At 39.5% G+C, this 22,947-nt stretch overlaps 1 protein-coding gene across 1 annotated transcript in view; it reads right to left on the reverse strand.

Annotated features, from left to right (window-relative positions):
- Positions 1-730: 730 nt before the first annotated feature.
- The window catches only part of LOC126341185 (small subunit processome component 20 homolog), a 219,754-nt gene continuing 197,537 nt past the window's right edge, over positions 731-22,947 (reverse strand). The window contains exons 32-36 of the mRNA XM_050001756.1: positions 8,909-9,230; positions 6,900-7,150; positions 1,697-1,903; positions 1,078-1,347; positions 731-992 (exon numbers count right to left, since the gene is read on the reverse strand). Of these exons, the coding sequence (XP_049857713.1) occupies positions 843-992; positions 1,078-1,347; positions 1,697-1,903; positions 6,900-7,150; positions 8,909-9,230 (1,200 nt within the window). The 3' untranslated portion in view covers positions 731-842. The remainder of the gene's footprint in view (positions 993-1,077; positions 1,348-1,696; positions 1,904-6,899; positions 7,151-8,908; positions 9,231-22,947) is intronic.

Below are 22,947 nucleotides of genomic sequence, written 5' to 3' on the forward strand. Positions count from 1 at the left end.
CTGTATTACTGTTCAGCATAAGAATAATACGAATATAAACATGACACGATATGTATATTCTTCCGTGTTTGCTGTTGTCTCACTCTAGTTTTGTAGTTTATTGGGCAGACAGGATTTAAATGAGATAGCAGCAAACACGAAAGAATAAATGGCATAATGTTTACATTCTTCTACCTTTTCTTTTAATTTATTTACTGACGCAGAGGTTTTGGCGCCAGTATTTATGTTTGTGCCTGCAAAGCATGCCTGTGTAGCGGCACACGTATTCAGCGGCAGAAGTTTGTTGTGGCGGCACCTACCAACATTTTTCAGAATTTACGCTTACTTTGCACTCGATTCTAAGCCACAGGCAGTTTTTTGGATTACTAATACTGGAAAAAAAGTGTGTCTTAGATTCGAGTAAATACGGTACTTTGTAATGAACACCTTGTACTATCAAAGTGCTTTGGATATTGTCAGGTTTTCTGTCTAATTCTTTTCTGCTACCAAAGCAATGAACCTACTGGAGCTAATATAAGTAACTAGACTTGCAGTGTTCCTGAATGTTTTCAGTGGCTTGAAAGATTTAACCCCAGTCCAGTCATGTGACTGACTCCAAAAATTGCTCTTCAAACTGCAGCTTGAAAATGTTTTAACACTGGAACTTCTTGGCAGATTACAATATAACAGATAAGAAATCTTAATATATAATTATTGACTAACAGATACTTTTTGTAAGTGAAACATGAAAATACTAAAAAATAAATATATTTACACTTCTCAATGACTTATTTACATTACACATACTTAATATTCAAAATTTTCTGGAAATATACAAAATTTATGCATTTGTTACATAAAACTTATATAATTTCATCAATGCAAAGTTTATCACTGTGTTTTCTCTTCACTGGTTTTCCTTTAAAGGCACTTATCTTCTTCTTTTTGCTATCCTTCCTCTTCAACTGCTTTTTAATTCTTCGTTTTGCAGCCTTCTGTGGCTCTGTCACAGCCTGAGACAAAAAGAATAAAATATATTTAAACCGATTGTACACCTGATTCAGAATATTAATATGTCATACAGTGTGCATGGCTTACCTCTTGAGCCCTGATTTTTTTCCTGTCAGCTCGACGTGCAGTTAGTGACATCTGAAGCTTTGTAAAATGATGAGTGTATTCATCTGTACCCACTTTCTTCTTAATTATATCTGCTACTTCTTTAGCTAGGCGACGTAGTTCAGAATTTGAATCATCAGAACTTGTTAGCACACGAACCAGAGGGGGAAGAAGATGATGCAAGTACAATGGAAGCTTTTCTTTCCCCAGATCAACTGCCACAGCTCCAATCCATTTGAAAACAGCCTTTTGCTAGAACATTAAAGGTTTAAGATGGTACATTTTAACAAGTTAACAGGTTAAAATGTCTATATTACATTTCAAACGATGGAAAATCCAGGATGGAATGTAACAATACGAGAGGAGGAAGGAAAGTTGCTACTCACCATATAGCGGACATGATGAGCCGTAATAGGCACAGTAAAAAGATTCACACAATCATAGCTTTCGGCCATTAAGGCCACACACACACACACACACACACACACACACACACACACACACGGAAGCGCAACTTGCACATACATCTGCAATCTCAGAGAGCTGAAACTACACTGAGTTCAGTTACATTGTTTAAAAAAAAGAGCAGAAAATCACTTACCAGTGTAGTGGATTGCGGTGAATGTATTATCTCATTATTTGAAATTCTTCTCATTCGCCGAATCATCCATACAAGAGATAATTTTGATTTATATTGTTCCTCATCATCTGACATCTGTTGCTCTGAACCAAATACTACGACTTCTGGAACATCTTCTTCCTCTAAATATTTTAGGACCCTCGCCAAATAAACCAAATCTTTAACTACCTGTGAATGTCAGACACACCATTCAGATTATGTAATTTATGAACACAGCTTTATTCATATAGACATTTAGGGAGAAAGATTCGTGATTTGTCTGAAAAATCGCATTTCTAAACAAAACTTGTTTAACCCAGAAAGGTAAGGGTAATCTCAAGGAATTCGTCAAGATTTTACAAATTCTTACATAGACATACTGAATAAGTTTGTTTCTGCTTGGAGGAGTAATTGCTTGAGAGGTCAACACAATGAGCTGAGCTGGTATATTGTTCACTCAGTCATAGATGGTGCACCTCAACATTGGCTCCTGCACACTCTATGATTTGAAGGCCTCTACTTCTTTTGTTTCCAGTACAGACTCAGACCACCTGTCATTTGTTTCTCCAACCTACATCCCTATCCCATTCAGTCTACAGTCTGCTTTCATACTGTATTGTATTCAATCAGTGTTTCTTAAAAATTATGAAATGCCATGAACAAATGTCTTTCTGTTAATGAAAAAAGCTTGTTATTTATGCTGTACAGAGTGGAATTTTGAAGAAAAAAAAAAGATGTTGCAAAACAGTCTGCTATTTTATCATCTACAATGTCAGATTTTAAACATAAAGATCGTCTTACTGGCTGTGCCTCAGGCAAAGAAAGAAAAAGATCATCAGGACGAAATTCTCTGTCTCGAGGAGTGCTTGCTGCTCACTCAAGTGGATAAATCAGTGTACAGGACAAAACACTTCTGTGGATGATTTCATGTTGAAGGAAAAGGTCAAGTCATAGTATTAAAAAAGGTCACACCATCATGTTAAAAGTAATCTGTGAAGGGAATGTCAGCAATATATTGAATGGAGTGATGAACTAAAACAGCTTCTGAATGGCTACAACCCATACAACATATTCAACACAGAAGAAACCAGACCTTTTTATAAATGAAATTGAACATTAGGAATCAAGAACAAAAAGGGTCTTGCAGGAAAACTAAGCAAGGACAGAATAGCTGTCATTCTATCCATCCCATGGATGGTTCTCAGAAGTTGAAACCACTCATAGTAGTGACAACTGAGAAACAACACTGTTTCAAGTGAATAAAATCGCTTCTCATAACTTATCACTCAAACACAAAATCATGAATGACGACGTAATTGTTTAATGAATGGCTTACCTCAGTTAATAGAGATATGAAAAAGGGGATATACAAAATTTTACTGTTTTTGAAGAACTGCATTGTACATAACAATCAACTGCCATTAGATCATGTCAAACTGACATAAAGAATGCCATCATTGGATAAGGGCAAAGTACAAAATTTTAAAACTCTCCACAGCAGAGAAATTCTTTCACTGGTGCTGCTTAGCACTGAAAAATGTGAGAGGGTAAATATAACAGTTTTGACTTCTATAACCATGACTGATGGAAAAATGTCAGCCCTAGCACTCTTTATAACTGCTTGAGAAAGTACAGGTTTGTAATGCAAAGAGAAAATGTGGAACAGCCATCGTAGTTGTGAGAATGAACAAATTCAGTCACATGGAAAATTCTACCTAGCTGTGGTGAGTTAACCTTTCAGGATTTCATTCATGTTGATGATAGTATCAGTACCATGGTGCTCTAATTGATGCCGAAATGTTGGTCCATCAGGATGAGGACAAGAAAGACAGGGAAGAACAAGCACTAACTCCAGTCGCATTTAGCAAGGCAAGGTCACCTGTTCATATGCTACAGTCCTGCAACATCAGAATGAAACAAATGGTGACTTCTTCTCACAAGGGAAACTCTCCACACACTCTCCTCAGATTTAGTGGTAAGATGGCTCAGTGGGTAGCCCACCAGAAACTAAACACAGATCAAGCATGAAAACAGGAAGGAGGCATACTGAACTGTGAAAAAATAAATAAATAAAATAAAATAAAAAAGTGAACAGCCCAAGTTTAACAAGTGCAATAACAAGAAACAGAACGGCATTGTGGTTAAGTGGTCATGGCATTTGACTGTAAAACGGACGAGTCATGTTCAAAACTCCCTTTTGCCATTTTCTTTTTTTTCTTTCTTTCTTTCTTTCTTTTCTTTTTTTTACAAAATTATGAGAACTGTCCATTTGGTCACTGAAATTTTCTTCTTTCTGTAGTCTTGGCGCCAACGGCCTTGCTGCGGTGGTAACACCGGTTCCTGTCAGATCACCAAAGTTAAGCGCTGCCAGGCTGGGCTAGCACTTGGATGAGTAACTATCCGGTCTGCCGAATGGTGTTGGAAAGTGGGGTGCACTCGGCCCTTGTGAGCAAACTGAGGAGAGATACTTGATTGAAAAGTAGCGGCCCCCGTCTCAGAAACTGACATACAGTTGAGAGAGCAGTGTGCTTACCACATGCCCCTCCATATCCGCATCCGGTGATGCCTATGGGGTGAGGATGACATGGTGACCGATCGGTACCATTGGGCCTTCATGGCCTGTTCAGGAGGAATTTAGTTCAGTTAGTAGTCTTGGCCACTGTCATACTATACATTGGTTATAAAATGTGTCATGTGCTAAGAATACATTACCGTCACAAGTAAATATGATGAATAGTGAGAGCAGGTGAGAACACACAGATGCGACAGAAATGAAAACAACAAATAAATGGGTGTGAACTATGTTACAACAAAGGAATTCAAGAGTCGAAACTTTCAAAATCGAACACACCTTCAAAAATGTTAGAAACATCTATTTTGACAGGGCACAGAAAAACTATGTGATTGGGAAACTGTTGCATTCATTTTTTGCAGCTTATGTGACAAACTATTATGTTTTCATCATTTTCTTGGGAGTGATGATATCCACATTCATATGAACACCTAAATCGGGCAAGGAGACATATCTCACTCACCTACCAGGTGTGTCGATTTCTATCATACAACATACACACTGTTACTAATGCTGTGTACGACACACTAGACATGTTTTCCGGTGGAAGATTTGGTTGACTTGTCGCCTTGCCATCAAATGTTTGCAGTTTCCATTTGAAAGCCACTTCCTTTTGCCAAATAACAGAGTAGTTGGGCAGAAGAAACTGCCATTATAGGTCCCCACTTTTTACCTCACTGTTGCAAACAGATGTTAAATCATAACACAGACCATAGACACAAATTTGAGCACAGCAAACAGTGGAAGGGGGGGGGGAGGGGGGGGGGGGGGAAGGAATAGGAGGGAGGAAGGTTTGATCATGGCTCGCCTGCTTGACAGTCCACAACTATGATGCGTTGCTGTTGTACACTGATCTATATTGCATTTTCTGTCCTTGCACCATTCACTGTTTCTATTTTGCTTTTTTTCACATTCAGTACACCTTCTTCCCATTTTCATGCTTGATATATGTTCAAATAAAATAGAAAGAAACTTCCACATGGGAAAAATATATTAAAAACAAAGATTCTAAGACTTACCAAGTGGGAAAGCGCCGGCAGACAGGCACGTGAACAAAACACACAAACACACACACAGAATTACTAGCTTTCGCAACCGATGGTTGCTTCTTCAGGAAGGAGAGGGAAAGACGAAAGGATGTGGGTTTTAAGGGAGAGGGTAAGGAGTCATTCCAATCCCGGGAGCGGAAAGACTTCCCTTAGGGGAAAAAAAGGACAGGTGTACACTCGCACGCACTCGCACCCGCACCCGCACACACACACACACACACACACACACACACACACACACACACACACACACACACACATCCATCCGCACATACACAGACACAAGCAGACATATTTAAAGGCCTTTAAATATGTCTGCTTGTGTCTGTGTATGTGCGGATGGATATGTGTGTGTGCGTGTGTGTGTGCGCGCGCGAGTGTACACCTGTCCTTTTTTTCCCCTAAGGGAAGTCTTTCCGCTCCCGGGATTGGAATGACTCCTTACCCTCTCCCTTAAAACCCACATCCTTTCGTCTTTCCCTCTCCTTCCTGAAGAAGCAACCATCGGTTGCGAAAGCTAGTAATTCTGTGTGTGTGTTTGTGTGTTTTGTTCATGTGCCTATCTGCCGGCGCTTTCCCGCTTGGTAAGTCTTAGAATCTTTGTTTTTGATATATGTTCAGTTTTTCATGGTTTGTCCACTGGGGCCTCTTACCACTAAATCTGAGGGGGTGCAATGGGGAGTTCCCTTGTAGCTCACATTACCATTAAAAATTAGCTGGACAATGCTAGATGGAAGTAATTCACTCAAAAGAAAGTCACTACAGTCACTGACTATTTTTCAAAATGATATGTAATGTTTTCACTGGTTTGTTTTCCTTATACTGTATGTATGTACTGTAAATATAAATGCATGTCTTAAATTTCAAATTATTAAAATAAGGATGAATGTCTACATGTACGTAATTCAATTTACTTTCAATCAAAGTCTAGCGTACTCGAATTTTTTTCTCCACCCCTCTCGATTATTTGAACATTCTCCATGGTCCCTTGAGTTTCAAATTATCGAGAGTCAGCTACACACATATATTTTAGGATGCATGTACTGTTGATCAAGCACTGAATATTCACGTTTTATAAACAAGTAGTACCTTCCTGACTTTATCATAGTTTCATGTTTTAAACAAAGTAAAGTATGACTATAAGGCAATGAGTGTCCATTTTAAATGAGGTTCATAATTGTGCCAACAGGTTATTAGTATTGGACACAATAAATGCTGTTTCAAATATATGTCTGTAAAGATTTGTCATACAATTAAAATCATTACACATTAGTTCAGCATGGTACAGAAGAGTCATGATAACAACACCCTTCCCAAAGGTAGTGAAGAGTTAACAACTTACAGAATTATTGTTAACAACATGAAAAACTATTGCTAGATTTTCACTGTTTATGTGTGTAGCTGTCTTAAAACTTCCTTTTTGTAATCAAGCATGCTATGATTATTCACGATTCTCAGATAATTGAAATAATCATGTCAAAGAAATTCACAAAACTTTTCAGATGTGCCTAACAATAAAACACAGTAACTTTTAAATGAAATGATGATTCTGTTAAGTGTATACCTGTTCAACAAAGTCATCTGATATTTCAACAGGTTGCAGTTGGGCAGACAGATCCAATATTAAGGATCTAAGTTTTCCAGAATTGTTCAGGAAACCACAGCCATTATAATTTCCATCATCACTGTTAGTCTTTTTACACACATGACAGGCCAATCTTTGTGGGTCAAGTGAACCAAAGACAAAGCCCAGGAACTGTGCTGCCCCCAAACGGACCCACTCATGTTCATGTGATAGCAGCAACTTTGCATTTTCTGAAAAGTGAAAATAAATGTATATACAACTATAGAATACAAGGCAACTCATAAAACTAGAAAGAGCAATGTTATTTCAGAATACCACAAAAACAAATCAGTTTAAGTAACTATCTGAAATAGATTACAAGAGCTATTAAATTCACATACACATGGACTGGCAGAATGCACAATTCCAAGCACAGGAAATAACAAAACAGGAATTAAAAACAGTAGGCCCACTACTATCTTTTGGAACAATGGACTCCTTGCTCAGGGTGAAACAGAGAAAGTAACAATGAACTAAGGAAGGGTCTGCCTTCTGCAAGTACACAAATTACTGTTTTGTTTTATCACCCAACCATGTTTCACCACAGTTGAGGCATCCTCAGTGTTTTTTTTTTATTTTCCTAAAATATATACATACAGGTTTTTTTAAGTTAACGAACATAATACACCAGATTTTGTTGTGTGTGCACTTTACCTTTAATATTTTATGTTGTGTATGTGTCCTGTGGTCGCCAACTAAAATCAACCATAGGACTAAATTAGTACACCATGTCATCTATAAACACGAGGACTGTTAGAAAATCATCTGAATTGAATTATTGGTCAATTATCCAACCTTTAAAATGTATGTTCTGGTAAAACTCTTGGCATATACCTGTTTTTGGCTTTACTATTGTAGTACTTTGCTACTCCTTAGCTGTAACAAGTTTGTTTTTATGTACCAAGTGTGCTTTTGTGTAGGCTAGCTGACAGGAACCTGTGGACACTGATAAAAGTTCTGTATGGCTTGGGTATGGTGAACTACACAAAATGTTCAATTTTCTAACATCTCTCCTGTTTGCAGACAACAAGGCATACAAATTTAGACCTATGGCTGGTTTTGGTTGGCAGCAACAGGACACAAACAGTGTAAAATGCAAGGTAAAGTACAAATACAATTTAAATGATAATGAAATCTGATGTATTATACTCCTTAATCTAAAAAAAACCTGCATGTACGTATTTCAGGAAAATAATGAAAAACCCACTGAGGAAGCCACAACTGTGGTGAAGCAAGGTTAGTTGATAAAACAAAACAACAATTTGTGCACTTGCAAAAAGGTGGAATCATCTTTAGTTCATTATTATTTTTCTGCAAGCACGGGACCTGAGTTCTAAACTCCAATATGACAGAGAGATAGTACTCTGGTGAAATGAGAGATGAATAGCGGCAGATCACTCGGAACTCAAGTTATGAGGGACCCCATGAGGTATAAAGTAAAGATGTGCACAAAGTTAAGTGGAAGTATGAGGTCAAAGACAGTACATTAAAATACAATACAAGCTTGTGTTCAGAAATACGAGAAACAGTTATAGTAAGACGTGAAGATGGATAGAGAAGAAAAGAAAATTACAGGTGGAAAGAACAATATAAATAATGCATAGCAAATAGGATGTAAGTGGGGGAGGTGGTAGGAACTTACAGGACGAAAACGTAGAAGGAAAGAGGGTGGAGGACTAACATAAGTTGATTTATTGTAGGTGTCAGGATGAAAGTGTATGTGGGGGAACAAGTTCCCACTTTCAGAGTTCGAGACACTGACTGTCTTGGAGATGATCCAAATGACTCATGGGACTTAACAAGCACTCATCTTTCTTGATATGAGAATTAAGTAGGACTATAGCATGATTCCCTCAGTAAACCACAGCTCATTAACAAGGGTGTCCCCTCAATAAAACTCCAATTCAGTTCTTAAAAGAAAGTAGTAATTCTGCAACAAATTAAAGTACCTGCAAAACCTTCAACTTCATACTTCCAGTTGTTGCTCTTTAGGAAAGATGGACAATGTTCACATATCTTTAGGAGGGTCTGAAGTACTTGAAAAAGCAGGTGATCATTCCTTATTTCTTTCTGTTCCTTCTTAGTTTCACTATTAGCATCCGATGCTGCAGGAACAACGCGAACAAATCTACCTGGTCGATTATCTTCAAAACCTTTACCAAACTGCTGTAACAGAACTGGCAGCACTACTTGAAAACGGGTTTCAAATTCTTGCTTTTCAGCTTGAACAAATAAGCCACAAAGCTGTGCAGCCAGCTGTCGATGTTTCACCTGAAATAGAAATATGCACTGTACATAACTGAAGTAATTTACAACTAAAGATACAAAAAAGACTCATAGATCACACCAAAACAAGAATTTAATTAAGTCATGTAGCAGGCTGGTGGTGAATTGTCATCATACTCTGGAGCAGCCTCATGCCTGTGTGTTTTGATGCTTACAAAAGGCATGGTAATCACTGTTGAAGATACATTTGGAAACTGTTGCTTAGTTGACAAGAGAAAGGAGCAAAGGATTCCATGTGTATAACTCTGTTTGTAAAGTGACCAGTAATGTGAAAGATCCTACCCCAAACACTAAATGCACATTGCTCTGAGTAAATGTAGCTTGAAACTACTGTTCACGTGTTGGGGACAATGTGTGAGAAACTTAGTTCATTGGAATATCTTGGGGTGGCCACACAGTCTCACTTAAGTCTTCATAAAGATATTAATCAAAATAACATTCAAATTTATGGACTGAGATGGTTGTCAAAATTATTTAGTAGAAATTGCAGACATACATTTTAACATAAAACTGTCAACTTTTTTTAATTTTCACTGCTGTTATGGAGAATACAAAAAGTATAGCATCACTAAATCTCTTGCAAATATTCCATATAGAATAACTAAAATACAAAGTGCAAAACAGGGTATCTGATAAAAATTTAAGCCCCAGAGCATGTCACTTAAGCAAACACAGCAAAGTGTCATCTACGGTGACCACCAAAATAACCCAGAGTCCCAAATCATATTGCTTGTGAAAATTTAAGTCTCTATAACTCACATGTGGAATTTTTGAAGTTTCTGAATCTGTACTAACTGAAAATTGATTACCTATAAACCGTAGATGTGGTTGACTCGATGTACAAAGTAACTTAGGTTCTGTGCACTGTAACTGCCCAAGACAAATAGCTACATTATGCCCACTGTAGCCCCTTGCATGCACAATAGTTGTTATCAACAGTCGAAGCTGATTTTCTTACACCTTAGAAACAAAAAATCTTAATTTTAACCCAAAAGTCTGACCTGAAATCTGCTCATACCATCAATTGTGCTTCCTGGCAGTGATCAAAATGATGTTAACTAACAAAGAATATTGCACTATTTTAGATCAAATTAATTAAACAAGCAACAAAATTCCTCATCATAAGGGCAAATTAGGCAAATAAATGTTATAACTTTCTCAAGTGTGATGCACTGAATAATACATAGTGGTACCGGAATTTCTCTACACTGCATTATTTAAATTCATCTTATCAGCCACTTGACACCCACTATGGGATAAAGGTCTTCTCTGACTTTTCCAGACACCCACACTGGTGCTGAATGTTTGTCCCATCTACCATCCATTAAGCTGGCAACATGTCCCAACTGCTTCTGTTTCATTTTCTCTACAATTCAGTCTGTTGCGTGATTCATACATTTGTTCTCCTGTCTATCCTAATAATTCCCACCACTTACAGAGCTGCCCTTAGTTTCATTTCCTTTCTTTTCATTTATTTTCCTGGCCATTCAGTTATTTAGAATGCAAAAACTCATCAACTGGTTAGTTGACTTTAATGTTAAATTGTAATAATTTACTTAAGCGTTAAATGAACATATCTTAATTTTTTAATTTTATTGTAATCGATTTGCTGTGCTACTTTTGAAATTGCTCCATTAAGACCATAATTTGGATGTTGAAGTTCATCTGCACCATAGGAAAAGTGTATGGTGTCAACGTAAGTGGTTCAGGTAGTTTCCATTAACAAGTATAATTCTTCTTTTCCTGTTTAGTGAGCCATAAACCTCGTCAGTGGCTGCTGGGATAGTTTAGGTGACACACAATCTCCAAAACTGATTTCATTTACAGCACTGAAATTCTCACTATCCTGATGAAATATAAGGGAAGCTGTTGTATTAGCCTTTGTGCTCCTGAGTATACTAAAAAATGTTGACATGATGCCTTGTTTGTCAAGGGTTGTCTAGTACAGATTTTGTTGGAACCAAATCATAAGCTTTGACAAAATATACGAATTCAAGGCAAAACATTGTAAAAATTAGTTAAAATGATTTGTACATAAAAATTATACATGTGTCCAATTACTGTGTAAAGAAACAGTAACATGCCATATTCACATGCTGTCTAATGCCATCACTCATCTTTTGCTCACATGTCACAATGTGTGAGGAGATGCACATAGTCACAATTAATCAATTACTGAAATTTAGCAGTTTTCAGAATTTACTTAATCAGTGTGTAGATATTCTATATGTAAGACGTCTTTTGAGGGCTCTCCTGTAGGGCTGCTGAATGACACATTGTTCTGAGACTGGCATGTTGAAATGAAAAGTTATAACAATATTACTGAATTTCAATTAATCAAGTGTTTTGGCACTTGTAGTATAAGTGCAATCAATATTTCCATTAAAATTATCTATTTTCTGAGCCTTAAAACAGTGAATCTGTTTTTATTGTGACATGGGTAGGGGTAAAACTTCCGTACACATGCAGAACCAATGATCTACACTACTGAAATGTAGACAGAGTGTACATCTACAACTACAAAAGTTGACTTAACATATGTACACTGAAAATTATATTTTAAGAAAAATACGCAGAATACAGGATAGCAGTTGGCAATGAGAGATGTTACCTAATTACATAAGGTGGTGGAACTAATGACAGAAGTGTGTTTGAAAAACATCGTCATGGCATTACTTACAGGAAGATTACTGGCAGCACACTGAAATGTAAATGTGTGTGATATGATATAGAGCAGGACATGTAAATAAACTTAAGTTGTACTCTTAGGTCCTAACCTGACTACTACATTGTACATTTTTTTATGAACTAATATCCCAACAAATTCCATTTAGTTTATTATTTTCCACATACTATCTGTGATGATCTGAAACTAGTTTGTACATCACGTGGAATAGGTTCAATCACAGCTTTTGTATACTGTTGCCAACTTTCCTTCCATCTTCCTCCTGGACTAATACTGAAGTTTGGCCTATTTAGGTGATATATCCTATACTTATTTACTTTCTAGTTCCCCAAGCGTCTGTTTGATTACTACCATTGTAAGAGACCCCTTAATCATCAGTTAGTTAATCACTGGAAAATCCTCCGACCACATTGTGTTACAAACTAGTCTGATATTCACTTGTTTGTTCCCTTGACAACAGCTCCTGTCATTAATGCCTGGCCCTAACTAACTGCTGGTTGTTCTTATACCATCACCTCATCCCTCCACAGGGTCAAGACACTCAACCATTGTACAGACGCTGATGAGCGAAAAATTATGATCAGCTGCATAATAGAGTGCTGGTGCACCTCTAGAAAGAAATACAGCAATGATTCTGCATGGCATGAATTCACCAAATCTTTGGCAGGTTTCCGAATGCATGGGGCAACAGATGTCTACAAACAGCTCCTTAAGTTATGGGCCAGTGGATTGTGAGTAAGGAACTGGCACCCAATAGTGCCACAGCTGTGTTCCGTTGGGTAGCACAGATATAAATGCAAGGTCACTATCATGGCACTCATACAACTTAGAACTATTAAGATCTGCTAGAAGCTTCCACCACCGTCGGGTAAAAACATCGAGCTAGAAGCATTTAGTATCCCAGCTTACAGTAGGTTTCTACAGTCATGGCAACTCAGAGATATTCCAAGTCTCTAGCAGAAAGGTCACCACAATTGTCTGCAAATTGAAGGCCATGTGAGTCATATTGGCAGTGTTGCTAACATGGTTATAAGCTGGCTTGCAGATGGCAAAAGTACTTGGTCTGTGCTCCATGAAGTGTTAAATATATCATCATAGTGCTACACTTACATCGACTCTGCTTTGTTTATGGGCTTCCTGGGTTGCACAATTGGTTTACATTCACTGCACAGCTAATGATGATTGTTTACAGTTTATTTTTCCATATCAGGAGTGGACAAAAAGTGTTGGTAAGCATTTACCCTATGACGCATTTAGTAACCCAATCACTGTTAGTGCTGATACTATGCACCTGAAGTTTCTTGAATGTTGGTAAAAACAACTAAAACAACTGCAACAGTAACACCAACAAGAACAGAATGCTACTCTCCAGCAGCTCTTTGCCAACATTAATATCATCAGTCAGTAGTCATGGCTACACTCCTACTGCTATTCACCTGCTTTGACAAGGCTTTATAAAACTGGAAGGTACACGCCAAACATTTTGAACTGCACTGCCTTGCTTATAGAATTTCTGATATGCAGCAAAGTATTTTACTCCTGTCTTCTAGCTATCATTTGTATGAAGTGGTGCAGAAATTGTGACCACTCTCAGACCCCAGTGATTTATCTTTCAATGCGTAATGTGCTCTGTTAACTGAACAGTATGGCTGTCAGATGCATCTTCCAGCTGTAAGACTAAAGTTTAAAGCTCAGCACACTTTCATTTACAAAATTCTGGTATCAAAAGTAGCTAGCCATCCTAGACTATCCATTATTTGAAAAGAAGTTAGTCACTGTCCAGCTGATGATACTGACTCATCATCTTTTTCTTGTGTCTCTGTCTCATCAGCGTTCACAGTCTCCCAGATCATTCACATCTCTCTCAGCATCAAGTAAATCCCTTTTTAGTAGTAAATGGGTGGGTCAAGAGCATCTTTACACCTCAACATTGAGATAAGTTCCACACATGTCAGTAAAGTTTCAGTTGTGCCTTCCGGTGGGGCTGTTGTCATACAAGGAACAGTGGTCTGCAATGCACCACTCACTGTCAAGGCTTGTGGCAAAGGTGGACACCTGGCAGCTGCATGTCAACATGCCACACGCTGGCCTCTTGTAAAAACACAGTCTGGTGAAGGCATATCTCTTCACCTAGGTACGTCAGTTGGGCAAACAATGCAAATACCACAGAAATTGATATTGGTTCTCACCTTTAGTGACTTGTTACAGCTGTTCACTACAGTTGCCGTGTCATTAATCAGTGAAGATACACTTTGGTGGCTCAGTTTATTGCCACAGAAAAAGGCTCAGAAATGGGTGGTTGTGTCTTACTGGCAAAAGAGAATCCTTCTCCACAAAGAATTGTGAATTACAGCTAATTAATGAATGCCAAACTTCCCTAATTGTAGGTTCACTTAACACTGATACCAATTTCAGCCCAGACACTTTTACAGCACATTGTTTCAGAGTAGTGGACTACATATGTTTAGTGGCCAGAGCAATGTCATTAACTGATTTTGATACTCTCTGTGCCGCATATAAGGAGATTTTGAAGCATTACTAGGTTGTGGAAAAAACTGTACTTCTGATATATCCATGAAACCACTAGCGGCAGAAAAATTTTTTAGAGCTCACTCTCTACAGTTGGTTGTTGGAGTTGCTATTCAGGATAACCTCACATAGTTTCAGGAGCTGGTGCCATTTCCATATCAAACAGTTAACTGTTGACAACAATGGTTGTAATTAAAAAGCCTATATGATTATGTGCAGTTGTGGTGATTTTAAAGCAACTATCAATGCTCAGTAAAATGTTGATCTCACAGCTGGAACATCTGATAAAACTAGGTGGTCAATATTATGTAGAAATTAATTTAAAAGAAGCATATCTTCAACCCATTAGATGACAAATAAAACAGCAACTATTCTGAAGTGCACAATTTGATGTGTTCCGGTGTAACTAATGCCCCCAGCCACATTTAAAAAATACTTGCAGCAATTGATTTGTAATATTCCACAGTACACCAACTACTTAGACATTACTAATGTAACAGAAGAACTCACACAGAATATCTTAAAACGTAGAACCATTTTTCAAGTAGCTTTAGGAAATTGGTCTACATTGTCAGTTATGCAAGTGCAGCTCTTTTTCACCCAGCATTAAATAGCTGGGGCATATTTTCAGCAACAAGCACCATGGCCATGTCGACACGATAACAAACTTTCCCTCATGACTAACAAGAAACAACTGTAATCTTTTTTACGAAAAATCAACTATTTATACCTACATACCCCAAACAGTGCAAATCACTAACACACTAAATCAGTACCACAAAAAAAGGGTGGCAAATTTGTGTGGTCAGTGACATGTCTGGAGGTTTTTTGATGCCTCAAGGAACGTCTAAAATTAACACAACACTTGGTGCTGTATGCACCAGGTTTGTATCTGACATATGCATTGAATGTGTAACAGCACAGAATGGGGTGATTTTGTTTCATAAAATGTCAGGCACATCTGAAAGGCCGATTGCCTCTCCCTCAAAAACATTAACACCAGTGCAACAAACCTGTTCCCAAACTGACAATGAGGCTTTAGTGATAATGTATAGAAAGAAATGTACTTGTATAGCAGCAAATTCCGCATGTTAACTTCACTGTTAGGGAATTACTCCAAGCTCCCAATGAAAGGCATAGCAGTCACAACTATCAAATCCACTTCCACGCCACCAACCAACATGCAAATGCAGGCATACTGTCGTGCATTGTCATTGACATCTACATCTACATTTATACTCCGCAAGCCACCCAACGGTGTGTGGCAGAGGGCACTTCACGTGCCACTGTTATTACCTCCCTTTCCTGTTCCAGTCACGTATGGTTCGCGGGAAGAACGACTGCCGGAAAGCCTCCGTGCGCGCTCGAATCTCTCTAATTTTACATTCGTAATCTCCTCGGGAGGTATAAGTAGGGGGAAGCAATATATTCGATACCTCATCCAGAAACACACCCTCTCAAAACCTGGACAGCAAGCTACACCGCAATGCAGAGCGCCTCTCTTTCAGAGTCTGCCACTTGAGTTAGCTAAACATCTCCGTAACGCTATCATGCATACCAAATAATCCTGTGACAAAAAGCGCCGCTCTTGGTTTGGTTGTTTGGGGAAGGAGATCAGACAGCGTGGTCATCGGTCTCATCGGATTAGGGAAGGAAGTCGGCCGTGCCCTTTCAGACGAACCATCCCGGCATTTGCCTGGAGTGATTTAGGGAAATCACGGAAAACCTAAATCAGGATGGCCAGAAGCAGGATGGAAGCATTGTCCTCCCGATGCACCGCTTTTCTTTGGATCTTCTCTCTCTCCTCTGTCAACCCGGTCTGGTACAGATCGCACACTGATGAGCAATGTTCAAGTGTAGATCGAACGAGTGTTTTGTAAGCCACCTCCTTTGTTGATGGACTACATTTTCTAAGGACTTTCCGAATGAATCGCAACCTGGTACCCGCCTTACCAACAATTATTTTTATATGATCATTCCACTTCAAATCGGTTCGCACGCATGCTCCCAGATATTTTACAGAAGTAACTGCTATCAGTGTTTGTTCCACTATCATATAATCATACAATAAAGGATCCTTCTTTCTATGTACTCGCAATTCATTACATTTGTCTATGTTAAGAGTCAGTTGCCACTCCCTGCACCAAGTGCCTATCCGCTGCAGATCTTCCTGCATTTCGCTACAATTTTCTAATGCTGCAACTTCTCTGTATACTACGGCATCATCCACGAAAAGCCGCATGGAAGTTCCGACACTATCTACTAGGTCATTTATATGTATTGTGAAAAGCAATGGTCCCATAACACTCCCCTGTGGCATGCCAGAGGTTACTTTCACGACTGTAGATGTCTCTCCATTGAGAACAACATGCTGTGTCCTATTTGCTAAAAACTCTTCAATCCAGCCACATAGCTGGTCTGATATTCCGTAGCCTCTTACTTTGTTTTTCAGGTGACAGTGCGGAACTGTATTGAACGCCTTCCAGATGTCAAGGAAAATAGCATCTACCTGGGAGCCTGTATCTAATATTTTCTGGGTCTCATGAACAAATAAAGCGAGTTGGGTCTCACACGATCGCTCTTTCCGGAATCCATGTTGATTCCTACAGAGTAGATTCTAGGTTTCCAGGAACGACATGATAGGCGAGCAAAAAACATGTTCTAAAATTCTACAACAGATCGACGTCAGAGATATAGGTCTATAGTTTTGCGCATCTGCTCGACGACCCTTCTTGAAGACTGGGACTACCTGTGCTCTTTTCCAATCATTTGGAACCTTCTGTTCCTCTAGAGACTTGCGGTACACAGCTGTTAGAAGGGGGGCAAGTTCTTTCGCATACTCTGTGTAGAACCGAATTGGTATCCTGTCAGGTCCAGTGGACTTTCCTCTGTTGAGTGATTCCAGATGCTTTTCTATTCCTTGGACACTTATTTCAATGTCAGCCATTTTTTTGTTTGTGTGAGGATTTTGAGAAGGAACTGTAGTGTGGTCTTCCTCTGTGAAACAGCTTTGGAAAAAGGTGTTTAGTATTTCAGCTTTACGTGTGTCATCCTCTGTTTCAATGCCATCATCATCCCGGAGTGTTTGAATACACTGTTTCGAGCCACTTACTGATTTAATGTAAGACCAGAACTTCCTAGGATTTTCTGTCAAGTCGGTACATAGAATTTTACTTTCAAATTCACTGAACACTTCACGCATAGCCCTTCTTACGCTAACTTTTACATCGTTTAGCTTCTGTTTGTCTGAGAGGTTTTGGCTGTGTTTAAACTTGAAGTGAAGCTCTCTTTGCTTTCGCAAGAGTTTCCTAATTTTGTTGTTGAACCACGGTGGGTTTTTCCCGTCCCTCACAGTTTTACTCGGCACGTACCTGTCTAAAATGCATTTTACGATTGCCTTGAACTCTTTCCATAAAAATTCAACATTGTCAATGTCGGAACAGAAATTTCCGTTTTGATCTGTTAGGTAGTCTGAAATCTGCATTCTATTACTATTATCTAGAGTCTGATAATCAGAAATGATTTGTTTTGTACTTGACCTGCATCTGCAGTCACATCTGACAGTTTGCAAGATAGGCACAGTATCCACCAGTGACCCGATTCTATGCAAAAGTTTGTCAATGGTACTGTTAAGTTGCCCAGAGAGTTTTCCAAAACAAGCAGACCTCAAACTCCATATTCATTCTGTTATGCAACACCGTCTCAACGCAACAAATGACATCTTAACATTGAATCTAAGATGCCTCTGAGTGCCTGGTCACTGTTGCTGCCCTGCTCCAACTCTGCATCCTCCAGCTACTACAACCCTCACACTGGGGGTGGAGCATTCGAAGACATTAGCTCAGTTGCATTTTAAGGCCTAGAACTGACATTATAATGAACATGTGTGCCATTCCTGTTATAACCACTCCCTGATTCAGGTGGTCCCAGCACACAATTTGTCACCATGACCATGCTTGGACCAACCCTGGGAGAGAAAGAATGTTGATTTTGGCCAGGTCATTCCCAAGAGATATTGTGGTTTCTTGTGGTAGACACTATCTGTAACTTCCACTTTGTGGCCCAAATGCCATTATATACCACTCATGCTACCATTCATGGCCTGTTCACAAATTTTACAATTGAGGCAGTCCACCACACATTCATGTCTGGCAACAGTCTGGAGTATACATTGTCCCAAATCAAGGTCTTTTGTTGCCATAACACTGAAAACTTAGCCGCCACCCTCTTCCACTTGGCCTTCAACTTTTGAAGCTCAGCAGATGGTCATGACATTCAAAACTCATGCACAAAGCCTTTCTGATGAGGTAAGCCAAGGAAGCACTACACAGCCCTCACAACAAGTATGGGTCTACAACCATCAATGGGACCATTCAGGCAAAAATATTGCATGGGCACACACGTCAAACACTGTTAGACATCCTGTATCCTATGCAGTGTGCTAAAAAAAAGAAGTGACATGTTCCATATCCACGAGGATCTCATCAACACGGATCTATGGAACGAAAAAGTAATCTAATCTAAAGCCAAAGTATATGTACGACTATGTGCAGGATACCTGTTCTGAATGTGTATGTTTAGGTATTCCTGTGATGGCCCACGAGGTCATCATAGGCCATAGGAGAGTATCAGCTGTTCAGCATCACAACTGGCTAAAAGCTCATGACCCTGCACTGAAACCGTCTCTGGATGCAACTAGTTTCATGAGCAGCATCACCGCTGTCTCTGTCTCCGACCTTGGGACCGGCACCAATGTAATCACTCATTGTGCCACAAGCTGTAACTCTGGGTTGCTCCTGGTACAAACTACGCTCTCATTACCCCTCTCATACTTGTGCAGATGTATGGACTAGAGTTTGGGAGCTTATGGACACAAAACTACTACTCATATCACACCAGATGGAGGGTGGTTGTCCGCTGGGGACCGAACCACACAATAACCCTGGGCTTGGTGTGGGGCGCCAGTGGGGTGGAGGACTGCTGTAGCCTGTTGTGGGGTTGTGTATCACTGCAGCTATGGTGGGGATGAAGCCTCTCCATCATTTCTAGGTCCCCAGTTCAATAAAATCCTTGCAATATATCCTACACTCATGTAAACTTCCTGGCGTCAAGATTTGCTAGTCTGTCCCCTTCCTACCTCCAACCCTTCCTGCTACCATTCCAGCCTCACACATGCCTTCTGTCTCTCAGACTCCCCTCCATAGTTCTTTCCCTCTCTCTGCTGCACTTCTGTCCCCAGCAAAACTCTCCTGATACTGCACCGAGCGGCCCACCATCCTGTTCCTGCCATGTCCCTGCACACTCCTTCAGGTAGCATTACAGCATCTTCCTCCACTCCTTTCTTGATGTCTCTCCCCCTCCCTATCACACTTACTCTGTTGCCCACTACCCACCCCAACTGAGATTTGCTACTCAACTCTGTGGATCTACAGTGTCCAGAGATGCATATAGACAGTCATTTTTCCTTCCCTCTATTTGCAAGTGGGACATGAAAGGAAATGGCTTGTCATGGTACAGGGTATCCTCCACCATGCACCGTATAGTGGTCTGCGGAGTATTTACGTAGACGTAGATGATAATGGTTATATGTGTGTGAATTGTGCATGTATGAATATGTGTGTGTGTGTGTGTGTGTGTGTGTGTGTGTGTGTGTGTGTATCATTTCATTGACACTATTCCAAAGTTCATATATTCCAAAAGACTACTTTTAAATGTGCCTGTCTGCTGCTCAATACAATCTATAAGTGATGAACAGCAATCGATCCTGATTCACATCATCGTTCCATTCTCCATTCCAGATTTTTCACTGTCTGAATATGTTACTGTGAGCGGGGCATGGTTCCATCACTGCATGCCAGAAGTGAATCAGCACTCAAAGCTACTGTTCTTGGACCAAAGAGGAAGAGTCAGTTTCGTGTTGTTGTTGTGGTCTTCAGTCCTGAAACTGGTTTGATGCAGCTCTCCATGCTACTCTATCCTGTGCAAGCTTCTTCATCTCCCAGTACCTACTGCAACCTACATCCTTCTGAATCTGTTTAGTGTAGTCATCTCTTGGTCTCCCTCTACGATTTTTACCCTCCACGCTGCCCTCCAATACTAAATTGGTGATCCCTTGATGCCTCAGAACATGTCCTACCAACCGATCCCTTGTTCTGGTCAAGTTGTGCCACAAACTTCTCTTCTCCCCAATCCCATTCAATACTTCCTCATTAGTTATGTGATCTACCAATCTAATCTTCAGCATTCTTCTGTAGCACCACATTTCGAAAGCTTCTATTCTCTTCTTGTCCAAACTATTTATCGTCCATGATTCACTTCCATACATGGCTACACTCCATACAAATACTTTCAGAAATGACTTCCTGACACTTAAATCTATACTCGATGTTAACAAATTTCTCTTCTTCAGAAATGCTTTCCTTGCCATTGCCAGTCTACATTTTATATCCTCTCTACTTCGACCATCATCAGTTATTTTGCTCCCCAAATAGCAAAACTCCTTTACTACTTTAAGTGTCTCATTTCCTAATCTAATTCCCTCAGCATCACCCGAATTAATTTGACTACATTCCATTATCCTCTTTGTTTTTGTTGATGTTCATCTTATACCCTCCTTTCAAGACGCTATCCATTCCATTCAACTGCTCTTCCAAGTCCTTTACTGTCTCTGACAGAATTACGATGTCATCGGCGAACCTCAATGTTTTTATTTCTTCTCCATGGACTTTAATACCTACTCCGAATTTTTCTTTTGTTTCCTTCACTGCTTGCTCAATATACAGATTGAATAACATCGGGGGTAGACTACAGCCCTGTCTCACTCCCTTCCCAACCACTGCTTCCCTTTCATGTCCCTCGACTCTTGTAACTGCCATTTGGTTTCTGTACAAATTGTAAATAGCCTTTCGCTTCCTGTATTTTAGCCCTGCCACCTTCAGAATTTGAAAGAGAGTATTCCAGTCGACATTGTCAAAAGCTTTCTCTAAGTCTACAAATGCTAGAAACGTAGGTTTGCCCTTCCTTAATCTAGCTTCTAAGATAATTCGTAGGTTCAGTATTGCCTCACGTGTTCCTACATTTCTACGGAATCCAAACTGATCTTCCCCGAGGTCGGCTTCTACTAGTTTTTCCATTCGTCTGTAAATTATTTGCGTTAGTATTTTGCAGCTGTGACTTATTAAGCTGACAGTTCGGTAAGTTTCACATCTGTCAACACCTGCTTTCTTTGTGATTGGAATTATTATATTCTTCTTGAAGTCTGAGGGTATTTCACCTGTCTCATACATCTTGCTCACCAGATGGTAGAGTTTTGTCAGGACTGGCTCTCCCAAGGCCGTCAGTAGTTCCAATGGAATGTTGTCTACTCCAGGGGCCTTGTTTCGACTCAGGTCTTTCAGTGCTCTGTCAAACTCTTCACGCAATATCATATCTCCCATTTCATCTTCATCTACATCCTCTTCCATTTCCATAATATTGTCCTCAAGAACATCGCCCTTGTATAGACCCTCTATATACTCCTTCCACCTTTCTGCTTTCCCTTCTTTGGTTAGAACTGGGTTTCCATCTGAGCTCTTAATATTCATACAAGTGGTCCTCTTTTCTCCAAAGGTCTCTTTAATTTTACTGTAGGCAGTATCTATCTTACCCCTAGTGAGATAAACCTCTACATCCTTACATTTGTCCTCTAGCCATCCCTGCTTAGCCATTTTGCACTTCCTGTCGATGTCATTTTTGAGACGTTTGTATTCCTTTTTGCCTGCTTCATTTACTGCATTTTTATATTTTCTCCTTTCATCAATTAAATTCAATATTTCTTCTGTTACCCAAGGATTTCTACTAGCCCACGTCTTTTTACCTACTTGATCCTCTGCTGCCTTCACTACTTCATGCCTCAAAGCTACCCATTCTTCTTCTATTGTATTTCTTTCCCCCATTCCTGTCAATTGCTCCCTTATGCTCTTCTTGAAACTCTTTACAACCTCTGGTTCTTTTAGTTTATCCAGGTCCCATCTCTTTAAATTCCCACCTTTTTGCAGTTTCTTCAGTTTTAATCTACAGGTCATAACCAACAGATTGTGGTCAGAGTCCACATCTGCCCCTGGAAATGTCTTACAATTTAAAACCTGGTTCCTAAATCTCTGTCGTACCATTATATAATCTATCTGAAACCTGTCAGTATCTCCAGGCTTCTTCCATGTATACAGCGAGTCAGTTTCATCTGCTGGAAAAATTAAGGGCAGTGCTATCGGAAATGCCAAAAAGACCTTTCAGAAGGTCAGTGCACCTGCCCACAACTGTGCTTTGGCAAAGGATAAAACTGAGAAATTTGATGCTGCCTCGACGAGGCCCATACAACCCGCTTGAAGTGAATTTGCTACAGCTTGTTTAATAGAAAGTGACAAAACCTTATGGTTCTGCATCAAGTTTTATAAAGTTGACTTAGGACATGGCTTGTTTTAGGCAAACATTTAAATAATATTATATGTT

Source organism: Schistocerca gregaria, chromosome 1 (genome assembly GCF_023897955.1).
Source record: "Schistocerca gregaria isolate iqSchGreg1 chromosome 1, iqSchGreg1.2, whole genome shotgun sequence".
Lineage (NCBI taxonomy): Eukaryota > Metazoa > Arthropoda > Insecta > Orthoptera > Acrididae > Schistocerca > Schistocerca gregaria.